At 44.2% G+C, this 21,558-nt stretch overlaps 1 protein-coding gene across 18 annotated transcripts in view; it reads right to left on the reverse strand.

Moving 5' to 3' along the window:
• Nucleotides 1-241: 241 nt before the first annotated feature.
• Nucleotides 242-21,558, reverse strand: part of CCDC125 (coiled-coil domain containing 125) — a 54,147-nt gene continuing 32,830 nt past the window's right edge. For 9 of the 18 annotated variants that reach the window (XM_045393808.3, XM_073993570.1, XM_045393804.3 and 6 more), the window contains 5 exons: nucleotides 19,236-19,351; nucleotides 14,594-14,701; nucleotides 11,956-12,130; nucleotides 4,601-4,731; nucleotides 2,180-2,563 (listed from right to left, as the gene is read on the reverse strand). In XM_045393808.3, coding sequence (XP_045249743.2) covers nucleotides 2,258-2,563; nucleotides 4,601-4,731; nucleotides 11,956-12,130; nucleotides 14,594-14,701; nucleotides 19,236-19,351 — 836 coding nt within the window. In that variant the 3' untranslated portion in view covers nucleotides 2,180-2,257. Of the gene's footprint in view, nucleotides 2,564-4,600; nucleotides 4,732-11,955; nucleotides 12,131-14,593; nucleotides 14,702-14,785; nucleotides 14,824-19,235; nucleotides 20,499-20,815; nucleotides 21,158-21,558 lie in introns of those variants that run through there. The other 9 variants (XM_073993566.1, XM_045393809.3, XM_073993567.1 and 6 more) reach the window with 6 other exon arrangements.

The raw sequence follows: 21,558 nt of genomic DNA on the forward strand, positions 1-21,558 counted from the left end.
TCTCACCTTATGAATAACAATGCAAAACTCCCATAAAGGGAGTTTCTCCAGCAGTAATCAATGCTGTCTCACCCTTATGAGCAGCTGGCCCTGAATTCTCTCTCAGGTGTACTGTCTATTCTGCACCTAACTTTCAAAATATTCCTTTCTCTTGCAATAAATTATGCCACATCTCGTTTGCTGTCTTTTGTTTAAATTGTTTTAAACCAAGAAGACAAGAGAACTGAGGTACCACAACAGCTGTCAACCCATGCATTTTGCTTTATTCATTTGCTGTATCGTATGGATCGCTCCATTTTGTAGAGTATTCCATTGTATGGATGTACAGTAGTTTAGATGAACATTTTTATATTGATGGCCTTTTTTTTTTTTTTTTGGAGATGGGTCTCACTCTGTCACTCAGGCTGGAGTGCAGTGGCACGATCACAGCTCACTGCAGCCTCAAGCTCCTGGGCTCATGCCATCATTCTCCTGCCTCAGCCCCCTGAGTAGCTGGGACAACAGGTGCATGCCACCATGCCTTGCTGAGTTTTTGTATAGATGGGGTTTCACCATGTTGCCCAGGCTGGTCTTGAACTCTGGACTGGTCTGGACTCATGAGATTCAGACCCGATCTGTGAGCCACTGCCTCCAGCCTTGATAGCCATTTGTTTTCATATGCAGAGCAGCAATTAGTAGCCATTTAAGATATCTGTGCACCAGCCTGCAAGAAATACAAATGTACAGGGTAAAATCCTAGCTGGATCAAATACGAGCTTTGTAAATTTTTTAAAACTTTTTTATTGAGTTGTGGTAGTTTATGCCTGTAATCTAATCCTAGCATTTTGAAAGGCTGAGGCAGGAGGATCCCTTGAGGCCAGGAGTTTGGGGCCAGCCTGAGCAACACAGTGGGACCCTGTCTACACACAAACCCCAACTGCACACACCCCAACTCACCACAAACGAAAAAACTCCTAGAAATCACCTTGGCTCAGGCAGCTTAAGATTCCTGTGACCCCATTTTCTGGATCATCACAACCATCTCACAGGATGCAATGAAAAGAGCTGTTAAGTACTTTGTAGACTTGGCTACAAATCTGCAGATTTGGCTGCAAAATGTTACTACCCTGACAAGCCATGAAGGCAGCCGGCAATGACTCAATATACTCTGCCACCATCATAACTGTCTTATTGAAGTTAAGGAAATTGCTATTTCTAAACTTTATATGGTAAATGAAAATTACCGAAAAAGGCAAATAAGATAAATGTATTCCAAAAATTAACATTCAGTCACTCCTAGGTATTGTTACTTCTTAGAGCATTAAGATACATTGTTATATTGTTGATTTAGCCAATCAAGATCCCTATAGTCAATCAAAATACGTAAATAATTTTTTGTTTTTCCCAAAAATCATTTTTTGTTATAGGATGTTGGCAAACACTGTAATTTTTTTTGTTTTCTTTGAGACAGAGTTTCATTCTTGTTGCCCAGGCTGGAGTGCAATGGCGCGATCTCGGCTCACCATACCCTACCACTCCCAGGTTCAAGTGATTATCTTGCCTCAGCCTCCAGAGTAGCTAGGATTACAGGCATGCGCCACTACGCCCAGCTAATTTTTTGTATTTTTAGTAGACATGGGGTTTCTCCATGTTGGTCAGGCTGGTCTCGAACTCCAACCACAGGTGACTCACCTGCCTCAGCCTCCCAAAGTGCTGAGATTACAAGCATGAGCCACCTCACCCGGCCTGTAATGTAATTTGTAAATAAAATAAATACAGTAATGTAATTTATAAATAAAATGTCAACACAGAATACTAATTTCTTGTAGAAAATAGGCTGGGTGCAGTGACTCACGCCTGTAATCTCAGCACTTTGGGAGGCCAAGGCAGGTGGATCACTTGAGGTCAGGAGTTTGAAACCAGTCTGGCCAACATGGTAAAACCCCGTGTCTACTAAAAATACAAAAATTAGCTGGGCGTGGTGGCACATGCCTGTAATCCCAGTTACTCCAGAGGCTAAGGCAGGAGAATTGCTTGAATCGGGATGCAGAAGTTGCAATGAACCGAGTCACGCCACTGCACTCCAGCCTGGGCGACAGAGCGAGACTCCATCTCAAAAGAAGAAAAAGAAAATGTAGAAAATATTTAAGCGACCTCCTAAAATTTAGAAATGCCTAGGAAACATACAACTTCTCAAGATGCAGCAAAATTTACAAAATCATTTTTCAAAGTCTCTTGATATAAACAACTCTCAGTTCCAATTTCAACTGGCTTGTCTTTAAAATATGATATTTGATGGCAAAGAATGGGATCTTTTAAGAGTTCTATAGTTTGGATCTATTTGAGAGTGCTGGATTGAACAAATGCAGCCCACAGAATTTGAAATGTGGACACTTGAATGTACAGGATCACCCAAGACAGAGAATTCTGAAGTCTTATGCCGGGGGTTGTTGAAAGGGAAATTCTCTTTTGTAGGATTTTTTTCTTTATTCTCTTTTGAGGCAGTGTCCTTGTCTTCCAGTGCCCGAGCAAGCATGTAACTAACTTTTCTTTGATGAGCCAAAGCTTCTTCTTTATCATTCAGCTGCATGCACAGAAATTAAACATGTATAAGTTAGTCAATAAATCACAGACTATATTCAGAGAAAGGAGTATTGTACTATCTTATCAAAATGTTCAACCCTAATATTCATATTGATCTGTCCATCAGTATGAATAAATTAGGTATCACCTGATCCCCAAACATTATACTACATGTTATTCACGATTTTTTTTTTTTAAGACAGAGTCTGGCTCTGTTGCCCAGGCTGGATGCAGTGGTGCCATCTTGGCTCACTGCAGCCTCTGCCTCCCAGGCTCAAGTGATTCTTGGACCTCAGCCTCCCGAGTACAGTAGCTGGGACTACAGGCGTGCACCACCACACCTGGCTAATTTTTGTATTTTTAGTAGAGATGGAGTCAGGCTGGTCTTGAACTCCTGGCCTCAAGTGATCCACCCGCCTCGGCCTCCCAAAGTGCTGGGATTACAGATGTGTGCTACCATGCCAGGCCGACGATTTTTTTTTTTTTTTTTTTTTTTTGAGATGGAATCTGACTCTGTCACCCAGGTTGGAGTGCAGTAGCGCGATCTTGGCTCACTGCAAGCTCCGCCCTCCCAGGTTCACACCATTCTCCTGTCTCAGCCTCCCAAGTAGCTGGGACTACAGGTGCCAGCCACCACACCTGGCCAATTTTTTGTATTTTTAATACAGACGGGGTTTCACCGTGTTAGCCAGGATGGTCTCAATCTCCTGACCTCACGATCCACCCGCCTCGGCTTCCCAAAGTGCTGGGATTACAGGCGTGAGCCACCGCGCCCAGTGCCAACGATTATTTTTTAAAAGAACAGAAGACAGCATTGAAAATTTTGCAAGTCATCTGGAAATGAAGGGATAATATAGATCTATATGAAGCATGTACATATAGATAGATATCAACATATAAAAAATATATCAGCGTGTATATTTATAAAAGAATGTTGAAGTTATTTGTATATAAAATTGCTTTCATATATTTGTATGGAAATAAAGAACAGTCTAGAGATAAGTATGTTCATATAACCTGAGTCTCAGTTCTTAGTCGAGTCATCTGTGGAATGTGGGTAGCAGGAATGATTTCAGGACGGATTGTGGTGATGATTAAAGGATATAATGTGTGAGGAAATACCTTGAACACTTTAAAAATACCTCAATAAACAGGCACTCTTGTCACAAACTGTATATATATAAATGCAGACGGCCAAGCTAGCTGGAGTTAACCACAGGAACCCCCTGTTTTCCGAGATGGAGCCTTTAAACCTGCACAGAATATGGATGATGGGAAAAGAGGAGCTGAAGGAGATAAAGATCATGAAGGTGGAGTCTGGTATTCCAACTGGGAAAAGGGCATAGAAGGCAAGTGCAGGTCGAGAGAGAAAGAGTTGAATGAACAGGAAGCAAATAGATTAGCTTAACCCAGGGGTGTCCCATCTTTTGGCTTCCCTGGGCCACACTGGAATAAGATGAATTGTCTTGGGCCACACACAAAATACGCTAACACTGGCCGGGCGCAGCGGGTCACGCCTGTAATCCCAGCACTTTGGCACGCCAACACGGGCAGATCACTTGAGGTCAGGAGTTCAAGACCAGCCTGGCCAACATGGTGAAACTCTGTCTCTACTAAAAAAACACATACAAAATTAACCAGGTATGGTGGTGGGCACCTGCAGTCCCAGATACTCGGGAGGCTGAGGCAGGAAAATCACTTGAACCCAGGAGGTAGAGGTTGCAATGAGCCAAGATTGCGCCACTGCACTCCAGCCTGGGTGACAGAGCGAGACTCTGTCTCAAACAAACAAACAAAAAACAAACATACAAAACAAAACAAAACAAAAAAATACACTAACACTAATGAGAGCTGATGAACTCAAAAAAAAAAAAAAAAAAAAATCTCAAAAAGATCTCATGATGTTTTAAGAAAGTTTACGAATTTGTGTTGAGTCACATTCAAAGCTGTCCTGGGCTGCATGCAGCCCACAGACCGTGGGATGGACAAGCTTGGCTTAATCATAACTTGCAAAATAAAAGCAAGCAAAGACACTAACCAAATCTATGAGCATCTTAAGGACCTCTTGAGGACTGTCCTGGTCTTCCATCCTCGTAGAACTGTTTTCTGAAGGGAGCATACCCAGGAGTCTCTGCCCAAAGGTCTTCTTAATCCTTGGTGATGGAAATCCTAAAATTGAACATGAAAATCCAGCTGAGACATTAAAATATCTTCACTGATATACTTCCAGCAAAAGAGGTAACTTGACCTCCAGGACAAGTGAGTCCAGGAGCACACAGTGGAATGTAGTGGGCAGAGCACGGCCTTCAGAGGCAGGAGCAATGCAGGTGAGAGGCAGCAAGACTGCCGCCCTGCCATGCGGCACAGCCGCCCCTCAGCGCCAGCTGACGCAGAGGCCACACAAGAACGCAGTCCATGTCACTGGATCATCACAGTCTTCAAGAGCAGCCAGAAATGCAGATCTGTCATGACATCTTCCAATTCTAAATGTCAGCCACTAGTCTTACTGTTTGAATACACTAAGCAGACCTAACAAAACATGTCTGCAGGCCACAGGGGTCTCTGAGCCATGCAAACTCTGCTTCTGAACCGCAAAGACCTGGACTTGAATCCTCATTTAGCCACTTACTAACTGTATGACCTGGGGTGAGTTTTCTCAGCTTGATTTCCTCATCTCTAAAATGAGAATAGTATTACTTTCTCCTCAGGGAACTGTGCCATTAAATAATAAATCACAGGGGCTGGGGAAGGGGAAGTGAGGAGTTACCGTTTCATGGGACAGGGTCTCTGTAAAGAAAGATGAAAATGCTCTGGAGCTGGATGGTGATGAAGGTAACATTACAATGTGAATGTACTTAATGCCACTTAAAAACAGTTCAAATAGTAAACTTCAGATATATCTTACCACCACCAAAACAAAACAAAACAAAAATACCACAATTGTCAAAGGCCCTGCCCAGGTATTAGCATAATAGTTAATATTTCACGTGCTGACATCACTGATGTCCTTCTTCATCCATTGAAGGGAAGTAATTTGCAGAAGGCACAAAATCTCAGATTGTACAAGGAAAATTTCAAGAATGTTTTTGGAATATTCTCCAAAAGTGGTTTACTGGGAAACTGAGAGCAGATGAGGGGAGATCCCCTTCCCACCAATCCTGACAGACCACAGTGACGAGGGTGGCCCTGACCCCTTCCATGAGGAGCTGTGGCAAACAGAAGTCAGAGAAACTGACACTTTGGTGAGTGGATGAATCTGTGTCCCTATTTTCAGTCTAAAAAAAGCAATAGCTCAGTGTGATGGCTCAAGCTGGCAGTCTGGAGGACTGCTTAAGCCCAGGAATTTAAGACCAAAAAAAAAAAACCCCAAAAGTGAAAAATGAAGAAAGAAAGAAGTATGCTTATAAACTGCTTCTGAAAACTTGTCTAAACTGCCATATCAAAAAGAAAGTTGATATTAAAAGTGTTACTAAACATAAAAATAATCTGTGTTACCCCGCACCTCTTCAGATTACTGAAATATACCAATAAAATGAATTAAAGTCTTGTCACTGAGAAACTGAGAAGGAACTACCGAAACTTGTATAGATTTATAAAAGCTGTGAGAGATTAATCATTTTTTTTTTTTTTTTTTTTTTTTTTTTGAGATGGAGTTTTGCTCTTGTCGCCCAGGTTGGAGTGCAATGGCGCGATCTTGGCTCACTACAACCTCTGCCTCCTGGGTTCAAACGTTTCTCCTGCCTCAGCCTCCCAAGTAGCTGGGATTACAGGCTTGTGCCACCACATCCAGCTAATTTTGTATTTTAGTAGAGACAGGGTTTCTTCATGTTGGTCAGGCTGGTCTCAAACTCCCGACCTCAGATGATCCGCCCGCCTCGGCCTCCCAAAGTGCTGGGATTACAGGTGTGAGCCACCGCACCCGGCCATCAATTTTTTTTTGAGACAGGGTCTTACTCCATCACCCAGGCTGGACTGCAGTGGTGGGATCATGACTCTGCAGCCTCAGCCTCCCAGGCTCAAGCGGTCCTCCCACTTCAGCCTCCCTAGTAGCTGGGACCATAGGTATATACCACCACGCTTGGCTAATTTTTTTTTTTTTTTTTAAATACAGACAGGGTCTCCCTATGTTGCCCAGGCTGGTCTCAAACTCCTGAGCTCAAGCAATCCTCCTGCCTCAGGCTCCCAAAGCACTGGGATTACAGGCATGAGCCACGATGCCTGGCCTAAATCAATTATTTAAAATTCTGCCTTCAGTCTCTCTCAATGCCTTACTGGAACTCAAATATTGGTAGCAATTCCCCTCTGAATTGTATTTTTTGTGGGAATCTTCCTCAGGTTTGTCAATAGCTAAGTGTGATATTGTAATATAAGAAATATATATTTGGTCTTTGCCCTCAGTTTCTGACATAGAACTCCTAAAATCCTAGTAGATAGGGGTGTTAGGTGAATTTTTTCTCATAGTTGGTCTTTGACCCCAGTTCCTAACACACAATTCCTAAGAGTGTAATTTCCTGAGTGCTAGGAGCATCTGACACGGAGCCCCTAAATCCCTTGGTATTTCCTGGGTAATAGGAGCATCTTTTGTTCTATGAGGCTCTTGGTGGGCTCCTGGATAGCCTCAGGATGGGGGCTGGTTGTCAGGGGAACCAATCTTGTGATTAGAAAGCTGGAACTTTCAGGCCAGACGTGGTGGCTCACGCCTGTAATCCCATCACTTTGGGAGGCCTAGGCGGGTGGATCACAAGGTTAGGAGATCGAGACCATCCTGGCTAACATGGTGAAAACCCGTCTCTACTAAAAATACAAAAAATTAGCTGGGCGTGGTGGCGGGTGCCTGTAGTCCCAGCTATTCAGGAGACTGAGGCAGGAGAACGGCATAAACCCGGGAGGCGGAGCTTGCAGTGAGCCGAGATCGCGCCACTGCACTCCAGCCTGGGCGACAGAGCGAGACTCCATCTCAAAAAAAAAAAAAGAAAAAGAAAGAAAGCTGGAACTTTCAGCCCCAGCCCCCAAACTCCAGGGAAGAGAGAGGGGCTGAAGGTTGAGTCGATCACCAACGGCCAATGATGTACCATGTCCCTGTAATGAAGCCTCCACAGAAACCCAAAAGGGTCTGGGGAGCTTCCAGAGAGCTGAGCATGTGAGGCTCCTGAGGGGTGGTGCGCCAGAGACAGCATCCCTTCCCACGTGCCTTGCCCTGTCCATATCTTCATCCGGCTGTTCATCTTCATCCTTCGTAAGATCATTTATAATAAACTGGTAAACGGAAGTGGTTCCCGGAGCGCTGTGAGGAGTCCTAGCAAATCAGTGGAGCCTGAAGAGGGTGACATGGGAGTCCCAGCGTACATACAGCCAGTCAGTCAGGAGAGGCGGAGACAACCCCGTGCTTTTGACTGGCATTTGGAGTGCAGGCCACCTTGTGGGACTGAGCCTTTAACCTACGGGATCTGACTCTAACTCCAGGTGGACAGTGGGAGAATTGAGGGAAATGATAGGATACCCAACTGGTGTGTGGGGAACCCCCACCCTCAACATCTGGTGTCAGAAGCACTGAGCTGAGTGGTGAGTGCTGTGTGAACAGGAAGACACTTTGGTTTCTCCTGTCTCTTACACTGAGAAAATCAGGAATTATGGAACATCAAAGGAACATATTCTCAAGTGCTGAAATGAGTATGAATCTAGCTCCTGAGAAAAATGCAGCTTTGTCTATGCTGCACTATCCTAATGGCCAAGCTCCATGCAGGGTGGCAGGCCTTGCATGCTGGTGACAGGGCCTGACTGGCTTTCATAAGACTAAGATTACTTTAACCCTGACTTTCCCCTTTGTCTCTTCTTGTTCTTTTTCTTTTTTTTTTTTTTTTTTTGAGAGGGAGTCTCACTCTGTCACCCAGGCTGGAGTGCGGTGGCGCAATCTTGGCTCACTGCAAGCTCCGCCTCCCGGGTTCACACCATTCTCCTGCCTCAGCCTCCTGAGTAACTGGGACTACAGGCGCGCACCACCACAGCCGGCTAATATTTTGTATTATTTAGTAGAGACGGGGCTTCAACGTGTTAGTCAGGATGGTCTCCATCTCCTGACCTCATGATCCGCCCTTCTCGGCCTCCCAAAGTGCTCGGATTACAGGCGTGAGCCACCGCGCCCGGCCTGTCTCTTCTTTTTCCCGTCACTTTTCTTTCCACTTCTATCAAAACAAACAAATATTTACAATCTGACTTTCTAAGAAGATCTGCCCTCAATTAGCACAAAACACCAGGGCTGTCCTCAAAGAGGAGTTTACAATCCACCTGCTCTCAAGGGCTTGAGAGGAGGTGTCTGAGGAAGATCATCTACACATAGATGTGGTCCATATTCTTAGTATTTTCCACTGATTCCTAAAAGGCTAAATACATGGACCATGTTAGCTTTTTCCCTGGCAAAATCACCTACTCTGGGTTGAACATTAAAGTTGCACCATCGAGATTATTATAGAAAATGACCATATTATCTAAATACATTATTTTGTATTTATTATAAGACACTGTTGGGCAGGTGCAATGGATCACATCTATAATCCCAGCATTTTGGGTGGCCGAGGAGGGAGGACCGCTTGAACCCAGGAGTTTGAGACCAGCCTGGGTAACATAGTGAGACCTCATCTCTACAAACAAATACAACATTTAGCCTGGCATGGTGGCACGTGCCTATAGTCCCAGCTGCTAGGGAGGCTGGGGTGGGAGGATTGCTTGAGCCCATGAGGTAGAGGCTGCAGTGAGTCATGATCACACCACTGCACTCCAGCCTGGGCAACAGGGCAATATCCTGTCTAAAACAAAAAAGAAAAAAGCTAAAACATTGTTGACAATTTAGCCATTATATTTTCTCAAAAGTTTCACGTCAGAAAACATTTTTAGAAATTAATTTCAGGATAATATGAATGACTTTCTCAGAATGAGTGTTATAAAACATTATATTCTCCTGTTTTGCCCTGGCTTCCATCTAATGAACACTCCAAACATGTAGCTTCTATGATCTGCTTTTCCCTACTCTGTAGTTCTGATTTACTGCTTCTATTTCTATCATCCCTCTGCATCACTTCTTACCCTTTCCAGCAAAGAAAAGGAGGAAAGCTTAGTTAACGAAACTAAAATTCGTAACAGCTGACTCCTACATGATTAGTAATATATACTGTTTGAAAACAAATATTTCAAACAAAATGGCTATCTACTATAAAGGTTTCATTTTATGATGATGATTATTATTTTTTGAGATACAGTCTCTCGCTCTGTCACCCAGGCTGGAGTACAGTGGGGCGATCTTGGCTCACTGCAACCTCTGTCTCCCAGGTTCAAGTGATTCTCCTGCCTCAGCTTCCCGAGTAGCTGGGATTACAGGTGAGTGCCATCATGCCCAGCTAATTTTTGTATTATTTATTTATTTATTTATTTTGAGACAGAGTCTCACTCTGTCGCCCAGGCTGGAGTGAAGTGGCGTGATCTTGGCTCACTGCAAGCTCTGCCTCCCGGGTTCACACCATTCTCCTGCCTCAGCCTCCCGTGTAGCTGGGGCTAAAGGTGTCTGCCACCATGCCCGGCTAATTTTTTGTACTTTTAGTAGAGACAGAGTTTCACCATGTTAGTCAGGATGGTCTCTATCTCCTGGCCTCGTGATCCACATGCCTCGGCCTCCCAAGTGCTGGGATTACAGGTGTAAGCCACCGTGCCTGGCCTAATGTTTGTATTTTTAGTAGAGATGGGGTTTCTCTATGTTGGCCAGGCTGGTCTCGAACTCCTGACCTCAGGTAATCTGCCCGTCTCAGTCTGCCAAAGTGCTGGGATTACAGGTGTGAGCCACCGTGCATGGCCAGGTTTCTTTTTTTATTTTTTATTTTTTTGAGACAGTTTTGCTCCTTACCCCAGGCTGGAGTGCAATAGTACAATCTTGGCTCACCACAACCTCCACTTGCCAGGTTCAAGCGATTCTCCTGCCTCAGCCTCCCAAGTAGCTGGGACTACAGGCACCTGCCACCACACCCAGCTAATTTTTGTATTTTTAGTAGAGGCAGGGTTTCACCATGTTGGCTGGGCTAGTCTCAAACTCCTGACCTCAAATGATCCACCCACTTCAGCCTCCCAAAGTGCTGGTGTGAGCCACTGCGCCCGGCCAGGTTTCATTTTAAATATTTTCTATGATGGTGTTCCCTTAAGATCATTTTAAATATTACGATATGTGTATTAGTCTTTCTAAATTCATCTGAATATAAGAGATATTAGAATTAGAATTATAGATCTGACAGATAAGAAAATATTTAGAAATACAGTCATCCTAGAAGTTTTCTACAAAACATTTAAAATTCTTATAAACTTCACTTGACTCTTTCTCAACTGATAAATGGTTTCAAATTATAATTTGAATTTTAAATTGAAGCAATATGAATTCTACAGAATACTGATAAATAAAAATTGATATCAACTAAGAGAAACTAAGATTTCTAAAAAATAACAGCTACTTTGTTTATACTGGAAGATCTACTTCATTTCTCTCATGCTATTTTAATATATTTTTTAATACATGGATATAATAATACTCAATTGATCATTAACTTTTTTTTTTGAGATGGAGTCTCATCGTGCCAGTGCAGTGGCACAATCTCAGCTCACTGCAACCTCTGCCTCCTGGGTTCAAGTGATTCTCCTGCCTCAGCCTCCTAAGCAGCTGGCATTATAGGCGTGTGATACCACACCCGGCTAATTTTTGTGTTGTTAGTAGAAATGGAGTTTTGTCATGTTGGCCAGGCTGTTCTTGAACTCCTGACCTCAGGTGATCCACCCTCCTCGGCCTCTCAAAGTGCTGGGATTACAGACGTGAGCTACCGCACCCGGCCTGGCCATAAACTTTTGATGGGCTCATGAACCAAAACCTAAACCTAAATTTCTGCTTCATTTTTTCTAAGAATATTTTACTAATTTGTCCAACCTAAGGTTTTTCCTGTACTCCTCAATTTCCTTCTCAGAAGCATACATTTCAATAAAGTTTAATTAGATAAATCCATTTAATGTCATGTTTCAATGACATTTTTCACATTACTTCCTTCTTGGCAGTCTCCCTTTAATCACCGAGCACTTTTATTTTAAAGTTTTTGCACTAAACATGGTCTTATTTAAATGAAACAGAAGAGTACTAGAAAAGGGATATTCCTGTTATGTTATGGTTTGTGGATTCCAGTAGTTCATCTGCACATGTAATATCCAATGACTCCTTTTTTCCATAGTTGCTAAATATTTAAGTAAACCATAACCATATGTGAAGTTTCAATTATATTTGCCCACACTGGATTAAGTGTGCTTTATCAACTTGTATTATAAACAAAACAACTAAAATTACACCTACTTATTGCCATTATAATTCATAGTTACCATCCTCTTTAAGGTGCTTCCAATTCATCCATTTTGTTGCTTTTTTACACATTTTAGCCATTTGTGTCAATTGTAGTGCCTGGTCATTTTTTCTCATTAATTGTTGCTCAAATGCAATTCTGAAAGAATCTGCCATCATGTAAGCTTCTTCTTTACTCTTCTGCAAAAGTTCCAACTGGTTTTGAAAGAAAGTTTGGGAGGTGTTAGAGGCAAAACCAGAGCAATTCTTGCTGAATCAAATTAACACATGCAATCTCCCCGCCTAGCACTGGTCTATTGCCTGTATTTGATCTAGTTTATCTGCTTACACTAATTAATACTTGCTACTTCTGCAGCAGCAATTTACTCTGATCCAGATTATCAGCAGTTTCCCTTGTGATGCCTGTCAACTGCCTGGTAATCTAACCCCTGGACCTCACTACCCCACGCAGACCCTGTGTGTGTGTCCTGCTCAAGTCCTTGGAGAAAGGGCCCAGCATGAAAGATAGGAGGATGCCAAAGGCTGCATTTCAACTCAGCTTTGGCCATTCCAGACCACACCACTGAAAATAATGATGAATACCACCTTTCAAATACTTCTCATAGATGACCTTGACTTTGATCAATGTAATCCCATGTTTTTCTTTTTCTTTTCTTCTACTTTCTCCTTCTCCTTCTTCTTCTTTTTTTCTTTTTAACGGAGACTTGCTCTGTCACCCAGGCTGGAGTACAGTGTCACGATCTCAGCTCACTGCAACCTCCGCCTCCTGGGTTCAAGCAATTCTCCTGCCTCAGTCTCCCGAGGAGCTGGGACTACAGGCACATGTTGCCATGCCTGGCTAATTTTTTGTATTTTAGTAGAGATGGGGTTTCACTGTGTTGCCCAGGCTGGTCTCGAACTCCTGAGCTCAGGCAATCCGCCTGCCTCAGCCTCCCAAAGTGCTGGGTTTACAGGCATAAGCCACCACGCCCGGCCTTTTTTTGTTTTTGTTTTTGAGACAGGCTCTCTCACTCTGTCACCCAGGCTAGAGTGCACTGGTGTGAACATAGCTCACTGTAACTGTGACGTCTTAGGCTCAAGTGATTCTCCCACCTCGGCCTCCCAAAGTGCTGGGATTACAGGCGTAACCCATTGTCCCCTCATGTTTTTCTTAATGAATGGCTACTGTCCAACTGTTGGCTTTCCTATATACTTTAAAGACTTTATTTTGGCTGGGCACGGTGGCTCATACCTGTAATCCCAGCACTTTGGGAGGCCGAGGCGGGCGGATCATGAGGTCAGGAGTTCAAGACCAGCCTGGCCAACACAGTGAAAGCCCGTCTCTACTAAAAATACAAAAATTAGCCGGGAGTGGTGGCAGGCGCCTGTAATCCCAGCTACTCAGGAGCCTGAGGCAGAGAATCACCTGAACCCAGGAGGCGGAGGTTGCAGTGAGCCGAGATTGCACCACTACATTCCAGCCTGGGCGAGAGAGTGAGACTCCGTCTCAAAAAAAACAAAAAAAACAAAAAAACCACGTTAATTTTTAAAAATTTAATTGTGTCCTATTTTATTCTATTTTAAGTTCTAGGATACAGGTGCAGGATGCAGGTTTGTTACCTAGGTAAACGCGTGCCATGGTGGTTTGCCACGCCTAAGGACTTTAAATTCCATACCTTCAATAAAGGTAAAACATTTTAGAATTATGGTCTATGTACTACTGTATTTATACGTAAAGATCAAATATAATGGCAGCTATCATTTGAATTAATGTCTGGCATGTTCCTGGTGCTGTGCTAAACATGTTATGTCTACTTCCTCACAAAAACCATCCAAGGTAGTTATTACCCTCTACTTAACATAGTAGGAAAACTGAGACCTACCCTGTCCAAAGCCACACAGCTACTAAATGGTGGAGCAAAGATGCAAACCTAGGTCTGGCTGGTACAAAGGTTCCTTTCACTGTGCCTTGCTGCTGCTGTTCAAATACACTCCATGCTTATCTCTCCATTAATCAGTGTTGCTGATCCTAGTGATTTTAAGCATAAATGTACATTTTCCTTCTATTATATAGTAATTTTAGGGCCATGTACAGATGAGAACAATATAAATTTTAGGAATATTAATTATACACTTAGGCAAACGACTTTAGGCTTCAAATATCATGCCAAGTACTTTTTTTTTTTTTTTTTTTGGAGAAGGAGTTTCGCTCTTGTTGCCTAGGCTGGAGTGCAGTGGTGTAATCTCGGCTCACTGCAACCTTTGCCTCCCCAGTTCAAGGGATTCTCCTGCCTCAGACTCCCAAGTAGCTGGGATTACAGGTGCCTGCCAACACACCTGGCTAATTTTTTGTGTTTTTAGTAGAGACATGGTTTCACCATGTTGGCCAGGCTGGTCTTAAACTCCTGACCTCAGGTGATCTGCCTGCCTTAGCCTCCCAAAGTGCTGGGATTACAGGCGTGAGCCCCTGCACCCTGTCCCAAGTACTATTAATATTTGTATTTTGGAACCAGGTAAACAAAATCCAGTTGATAAGCTGATGCTATCACATAAAAACTAAGCATAAGTTCCATAGTCAATAACTACTAAAATGAAGTTAATTATTGCAAACATGTCCATTTATGCTGCTATTAACAGAGAAACAAAACTAAAGCTTTTGCTGTTGCGATAATGCAATACCTCTTGTTTGAGCTGAAGAAGCAGTTTCCGAGTGGACGCTGCCATTCTGGCACAAGAACAGGGGCTCCCTCCGGGCCCATGACAAAGGCAGGCTCCGAGGACTGCAAGCTTTGAATTGAAAAACATTGCTCCTGTTACTAAGTGTTGCACTGTTTTAGCTGCACACAAACACAGGGGCATTTATGCACATACCCATGCACACTACTACTCAGGCATCTGATCCAAAAAAACTGGAAAGAAAAAAAAAATAGAAGAAAGCTGAGACTGGGATCTTAGAATACAAATGGAAATTAACTACAAACAACGAAAAGAATGTCATGATTTAGAACACAGAAGGGAATTTCACTTTCCTTCATCTCACTCTTAAAACCTTTAATCCTGGCACCACTCTCCTATAGGTCTGAGTCCTTGGCAGGAGTTTAGCCTAACAATATGGTTAACACTAACATCCACAGCACACCTTTCCTGTGACAGTGGCCCTGATGCCCGGCATTCACTACTGCCAATTTCCTCTAAGGAGAGTCATTTACTCAGAAATGCCACGGGAATTTAAATATATCAATGAGAAAAACAGTCATCCCTCCACTCCTAAAAAAATTTTTTTAAATATGATTCATTCCCGTGTAAAAGAATAGAACTTTAGCACCATCCAAACTTATGCCAAGGATGAAGTTAAGTCCTGGAGACTGAGTCAGGCAGCATGTTTGAAATTCTGCTTCTAGATTAGAGAGTAACCCTCTTCCTTGTTGCTCTCGTTCTGTAAATGAGGAGGAGAGATCAGAGACCAGACCTTTCTGCTTCCATCACTGACCTCTGTTATAGATTAGCTGTCTTATTTTCCTATACCTAACTCAGACTAGATGACTTCCAAAAGAACCCCAGGGCTGTTACATTTTCAGTGTGGAATGTTAAATATACCTTCCCCAAAAGAAAACAATCACCTCAACTAATAAGATCTCTGTAACTATGCACTAAACCATAGCATCAAAGGATGTTGGAATTCTGTTAAACTTCCCTAAACATTGTCCATATAAGCCAGCCCAAACTTCTACACTTTAGAACACCGGCTGGTTTTTTTTTTTTTTTTTTTTTTTGAGACAGAGTCTCGCTCTGTCACCCAGGCTGGAGTGCAGTGGCACAATCTCAGCTCACTGCAAGCTCCACCTCCCGGGTTCACACCATTGTCCTGCCTCAGCCTCCCGAGTAGCTGGGACTACAGGCGCCCACCACCATGCCCGGCGAATTTTTTTAGTAGAGACGGGGTTTCACCTTGTTAGCCAGGATGGTCTCGATCTCCCAACCTCGTGATCTGCCTACCTTGGCCTCCCAAAGTGCTGGGATTACAGGCGTGAGCCACCACGCCCGGCCTAAAACACTGACTTCTTTGGAATCTGTGCCTCCCTGGGTGATCCATCCTCAACTTTTGTGCTTGAATAAACTCTTTAAACTAGATTCTGGCCAGGCGTGGTGGCTCATGCCTGTAATCCCAGCACTTTGGCAAGCCAAGGCAGGTGGATGACCTGAGGTCAGGAGTTCGACACCAGCCTGACCAACATGGTGAAACCCCATCTCTACTGAAAATATAAAAATTAGCCAGGCGTGGTGGCTCATGCCTGTAATCCCAGCTACTTGGGAGGCTGAGGCAGGAGAATCGCTTGAACTCATGAAGCAGAGGTTGCAGTGAGCTGAAACCGTGCACTGCACTCCACCCTGGGCAACAAGAGTGAAACTCTGTCACAAAAATAAATAAATAATAGATTCTGATCCCTTTGATTATTTTTGGTTGACACTTGGTTGACCACTGTAGTTTGAAGAAAAGTAGTATAATAATTTTACTTTTTAAAACTCCACTTTAAAAGCTAACCACAAGTGGGCCAGGCATGGTGGCTCATGCCTGTAATCCCTGCACTTTGGGAGGCTGAGGCGGGTGTATCACCTGAGTTCAGGAGTTCGAGACCAGCCTGATCAACATGGTGAAACCCCACCTCTACTAAAAAATATAAAAATTAGCTGGGCATGGTGGTGGGTGCCTGTAATCCCAGCTACTTGGAAGGCTGAGGCAGGAGAATCGCTTGAACCCGGGAGGTGGAGGTTGCAGTGAGCTGAGATTGTACCATTGTACTCCAGCCTGGGCAACAGAGCAAGACTCCGTCTCAAACAGAAAGCTAACCACAAATACTTTCCCAACATATTCCAGTATGTACCAATTTCACAGGGGCATCATACAACATAGTGCACCATATATTTTATTTTATTCTTATTTATTTATTTTTGAGACGGAATCTCGCTCTGTCACCTAGGCTGGAGTGCAGTGGTGCAATCTCAGCTCCCTGCACCTTCTGCCTCCCAAGTTCAAGCTGAGATTATAGGCATGTGCCAACATACCCAGCTAATTTTTTTGTTGTTGTTATATTTTTAGTAGAGATGGGGTTTCACCATGGTGGTCAGGCTGGTCTCGAATCCCTGACCTCAAATGATCCACCTGCCTCAGCCTCCCAAAATGCTGGGATTATAGGTATGAGCCACTGCAGCCAGCCTGTGCCACATTTATTTACTTATTTATTTATTTTTTTGAGAGGGAGTTTTGCTCTTGTTGCCCAGGCTGGAGTGCAATGGCGTGATCACGGCTCACCGCAACCTCAGTCTCCCAGGTTCAAGCAATTCTCCTGCCTCAGCCTCCCAAGTAGCTGGGGTTAAAGGCATGCGCCACCACGCCAAGCTAATTTTGTATTTTTAGTGAAGACGGGGTTTCTCCATGTTGGTCAGGCTGGTCTCAAACTCCTGACCTCAGGTGATCTGCCTGCCTCTGCCTCCCAAAGTGCTGGGATTACAGACACGAGCCACCGCGCCCGGCCCATATATTTTAAAGTTTCATATGGGCTAGGTGTGGTGGCTCACACCTGTAATCCCAGCACTTTGGGAGGCAGAGGCAGGCAGATAGCTTGAGCCCAGGAGTTTGAGACCAGCCTGGGCAACATGAGACCTTGTCTCTACAAAAAAAAGGAAAAAAAATTAGCTGGGTGTAATAGTGGTGTGCACCCATAGTCCCAGCTATTTGGGAGGCTGAGGTCAGAGGATCACCTGAGCCCAGGAGGTCTAAGCTGCAGAGAGCCATGATTGTGCCACTGTACTCCAGCCTGAGCTACAGAGTGAGGCCCTGTCTCAAAAACAAAACAAAACCAAAAAAAAAAAAAAATTAAAGTTTTGTGTGGAATTTACTATAAAATTGTTATCTAAGCATCTTCCTGTTGCTGTACATTTCACATGGATGAGCTGACATAAAATATAATCCTATTTTAGAGGCTTTTCAGAGAGTAAAATTCCACTGCCTCCCTTAGTGTAAAGGCCATTTCAGAACATTCTTTCTCACATCAGCGATAACCGTGAGGCACGGGGTGAGCTTTCAGTTGAGCTGAATGTACAAATGGTGGATCTGTGGCAGAAAGGTCTTTTCCCTTTTCATTTTCCTACTCCTGATAACCGCCCATGCCTAAGTTGCCAAAAGCAAGCAAGACCTGGGAAGGGCCAATATAAATCATGACAGGTTTCGGCCAGGACCCCTGACTCCCAGTGCTACTTCTTACCTCAGTGCTCCCTCATCAGCTGGGTCAGGGCCCTTGTTCCTGCCCGGCTGGAGGTAAGGCTGGCCCACAGTCTACTCAAGAGTATCATAAAACACCCTGTCCCTAAACTTTCTTTAAGCTGTTTCTTGTATTTTTTTTTTTTTTTTTCTTTTTGCTATTACACTAGTTTTCCACCCATGGCAGCAGAACAGGGTGTTCAAAAGCGCAGACTCTAAGCTCAGTCTACAGGCTGCAAATCCCAGCTCCACGACACACTAGCTGTGCGGCACCAGGCAAATTACTTAACCCCTCAATGCCTCTGTTACCTCATTTGTGAAGTGGGGATTATAACAGTACCCACTTTATGGGGTAGTTGTGTGGACTAAATATATCAATGTATGTAAAGCACTTAGAACATCATCTAAACTTGTTCAGGACTTTGCAGGTATTTGCTATTACCAATTTTTCCTAAGTTCTACAATAAGTGCATGGCTGCCCCCTCTCACTCTACTGCTCCATTATTTTTGTATGAGTCCCAGGCCCCTTCTGACCTCATTAGCCAAACTCCCACATTGCCAGCCATTGGCATTGCACCAGCAGATTTTTGTTCTGAACCTGGCTTTACCACAGATTGACCTTGCCACCTCAGGAAAGTAACTGAACTAATTTGAGCCTTAGTTTCCTCTTCTCTAAAATGGGGATAACACCTGCTTTGCAGCCCTCACAAGACTCCGATGAAGATCAGATACAACAATGTGTACGAAAGCACTCAAATGGTAAGCCCCGACCCAGGTGTGAGACATTACCAACACAGCTTCTGCTAGGACCGTAAAGATAAGAAATAAATGGGGCAGAAGTGGCCAGCACATGCCCTCATGTCCAAGAATGTCCTGTATGAAGGGCATGGAACCAGCAAGACTGGAAGAGCCGACCTGGGCAAACCCAGGGGCCTCTCTCACTCTCATCCTCAAATTGCTAAGTATGTGCTATCCTAGAACGTGTACACAAAGGCGATGGGGCAAAGAAAAGGGAAGTAGAAAATGTCCCTTGTGTCCAGCTTTTCCACATGCTTTACCTACCTCAAGACCTGAAGCCTCTGCAAAGCCACTTTTATCACAGCACATGTTTTCCTGAGCCATCTTCTGCTGTTTGATATCAAGCATGGCAAGGGCCTCCAAATACTGTTGATTCAAAACTAGGAAGGGCCATATGAGAAAATATTCATTATGAAGCCTAACTCCAGCCTTATCCAATCTAGTTACCCCAACATCACATATTCATTTCGTACAAGCAGTACACTACCCACAAGATCTGGCTCCATTCAGAAAACCTATCTGATAGAATAGTGAGTATCATGTAAGATCATATATATATGTAATACTAGATGAGATGATGTCATTTCCATGTATGGAAAAGCATCTTAACTTTGCAACTGAAGTCGGATTCCTATTTCCTCTTGGAAACTTTGAAGGATTTTCCAAAAGGGAATGTGTAAAAGCAAATTATTCAGAGACTTTATGGTTAGTGAGAAAACTGGATGGTGAGATCTCATATATTGTATTCCTGTCAGACATACCAGCTATCCAAGCTCTATCAGGTTTTTGTTTTAGGAGTTTTCACAAGAAGATCTCAAAGCAAACATTTAGAACAAGAGGGGTCCTGCTGTCTACTGGGGAGCAGAAAACAGTCTTTTCCCCGTCACTGCAGGGTGGAGTGTAGGACAGAAGGGGAGGACTTGTGATTGTGAGCAGCTTCTGTCCTGAACTTATCTAACACAGGAGGCATCCTTATCAGCTGGAGTCCCTGGTGCTGAGAAGCACCAGCTGTGTGTGCAGATTTCAGCTGGAGGCATTTATACGACTCAGCTAAGACACAGCATAAAGTGCTGCTCTCAGCCCCAGGACCTAATTTAGAGCTTTTTTTGTCCTTTTCTTCTTTTTTTCCTTTCTTTTCTTTGTTTAAGAGACAGGGTCTTGCTCTGTCACCCAGGCTGGAGTGCAGTGGTCCAATCATAGCTCACTGCAACTTCAAACTCCTGGGCTCCAGGGATCCTCTCACCTTCACCTCCCAAGTAGCCAGGAAGTTGCAGTGAGGCGAGATTGCACCACTGCACTCCAGCCTGGGCGACAGAGCAAGACTCCCTCTCCAAAAAAAGCCAGGTGCATGCTACCATGCCTGGCTAATTTTTGTTTATTTTTTGTAGAGGAGAAGTCTCGTTATGTTGCCCAAGTTGGTCTAGGACTCCTGGCCTCAAGCAATCCTCTCCCCTTGGCCTCCCATAGCACTGGCATTACAGGCATGAGCAACAGTACCTGGCTTGTGTTTTGTCCTCTTCAAGCCACCTCTTTAATTTCTTTTTTTTTTTTTTTTGTTGAGACAGAGTCTCGCTCTGTCGCCCGGGCTGGAGTGCAGTGGCCGGATCTCAGCTCACTGCAAGCTCCGCCTCCCCGGGTTCACGCCATTCTCCTGCCTCAGCCTCCCGAGTAGCTGGGACTACAGGCGCCCGCCACCTCGCCCGGCTAATTTTCTTGTATTTTTAGTAGAGACGGGGTTTCACCGTGTTAACCAGGATGGTCTCAATCTCCTGACCTCGTGATCCGCCCGTCTCGGCCTCCCAAAGTGCTGGGATTACAGGCTTGAGCCACCGCGCCCGGCCAACCTCTTTAATTTCTGCTAAGAAGAAAGAACTAGCCTCTTCTCTAAGTTTTTAGGGCTGGGTGCAGGGGCTCACATCTGTGATCCCAGCACTTTTGGAGGCAAAGGTGGGAGGATTGCTTGAGCCCAGGAGTTGAGCCCTCACAAAGTGAGGCACCCCCATCTCTACAAAATTTTTTTTTTAATGTTGCACTTTGGGAGGCCGAGGCAGGCGGATCACCTGAGGTCAGGAGTTCAAGACCAGCCTGGTCAACATGGTGAAACCCCGTCTCTACAAAAAGACAAAAATATTAGCTGGGCATGATGGCAGGTGCCTATAATCCCAGCTACGTGGGAGGCCAAGGTGGAAGAATCACTTGAACCCGGGAGGAGGTTGCAGTGAGGTGAGATTGCACCACTGCACTCCAGCCTGGGTGACAAGAGTGCGACTCCATCTAAAAAAAAAAATATATATATATATATAAAATCTGGGCATGGTGGTGGGTGTCTGCAATCCCAGCTACTCAGGAAGTGGAGGCAGGAGAATCACTTGAACCTGGGAGGCGGAGGTCATAGTGAGCTAAGATTGTGCCACTGCACTCCAGTCTGGGTGACAGAGTGAGATTCTGTCTCAAAATAATAATAATAATAATAATATACTTTTTAATTAGCTGGACATGGTGGAACACGCCTGTAGTACCAGCAACTTGGGAGGCTGAGGTGGGAGGATCTCTTGAGCCCAGAAAGTGGAGGTTGCAGTGAACTGAG

This window comes from Macaca fascicularis, chromosome 6 (genome assembly GCF_037993035.2).
Source record: "Macaca fascicularis isolate 582-1 chromosome 6, T2T-MFA8v1.1".
Classification (NCBI taxonomy): domain Eukaryota; kingdom Metazoa; phylum Chordata; class Mammalia; order Primates; family Cercopithecidae; genus Macaca; species Macaca fascicularis.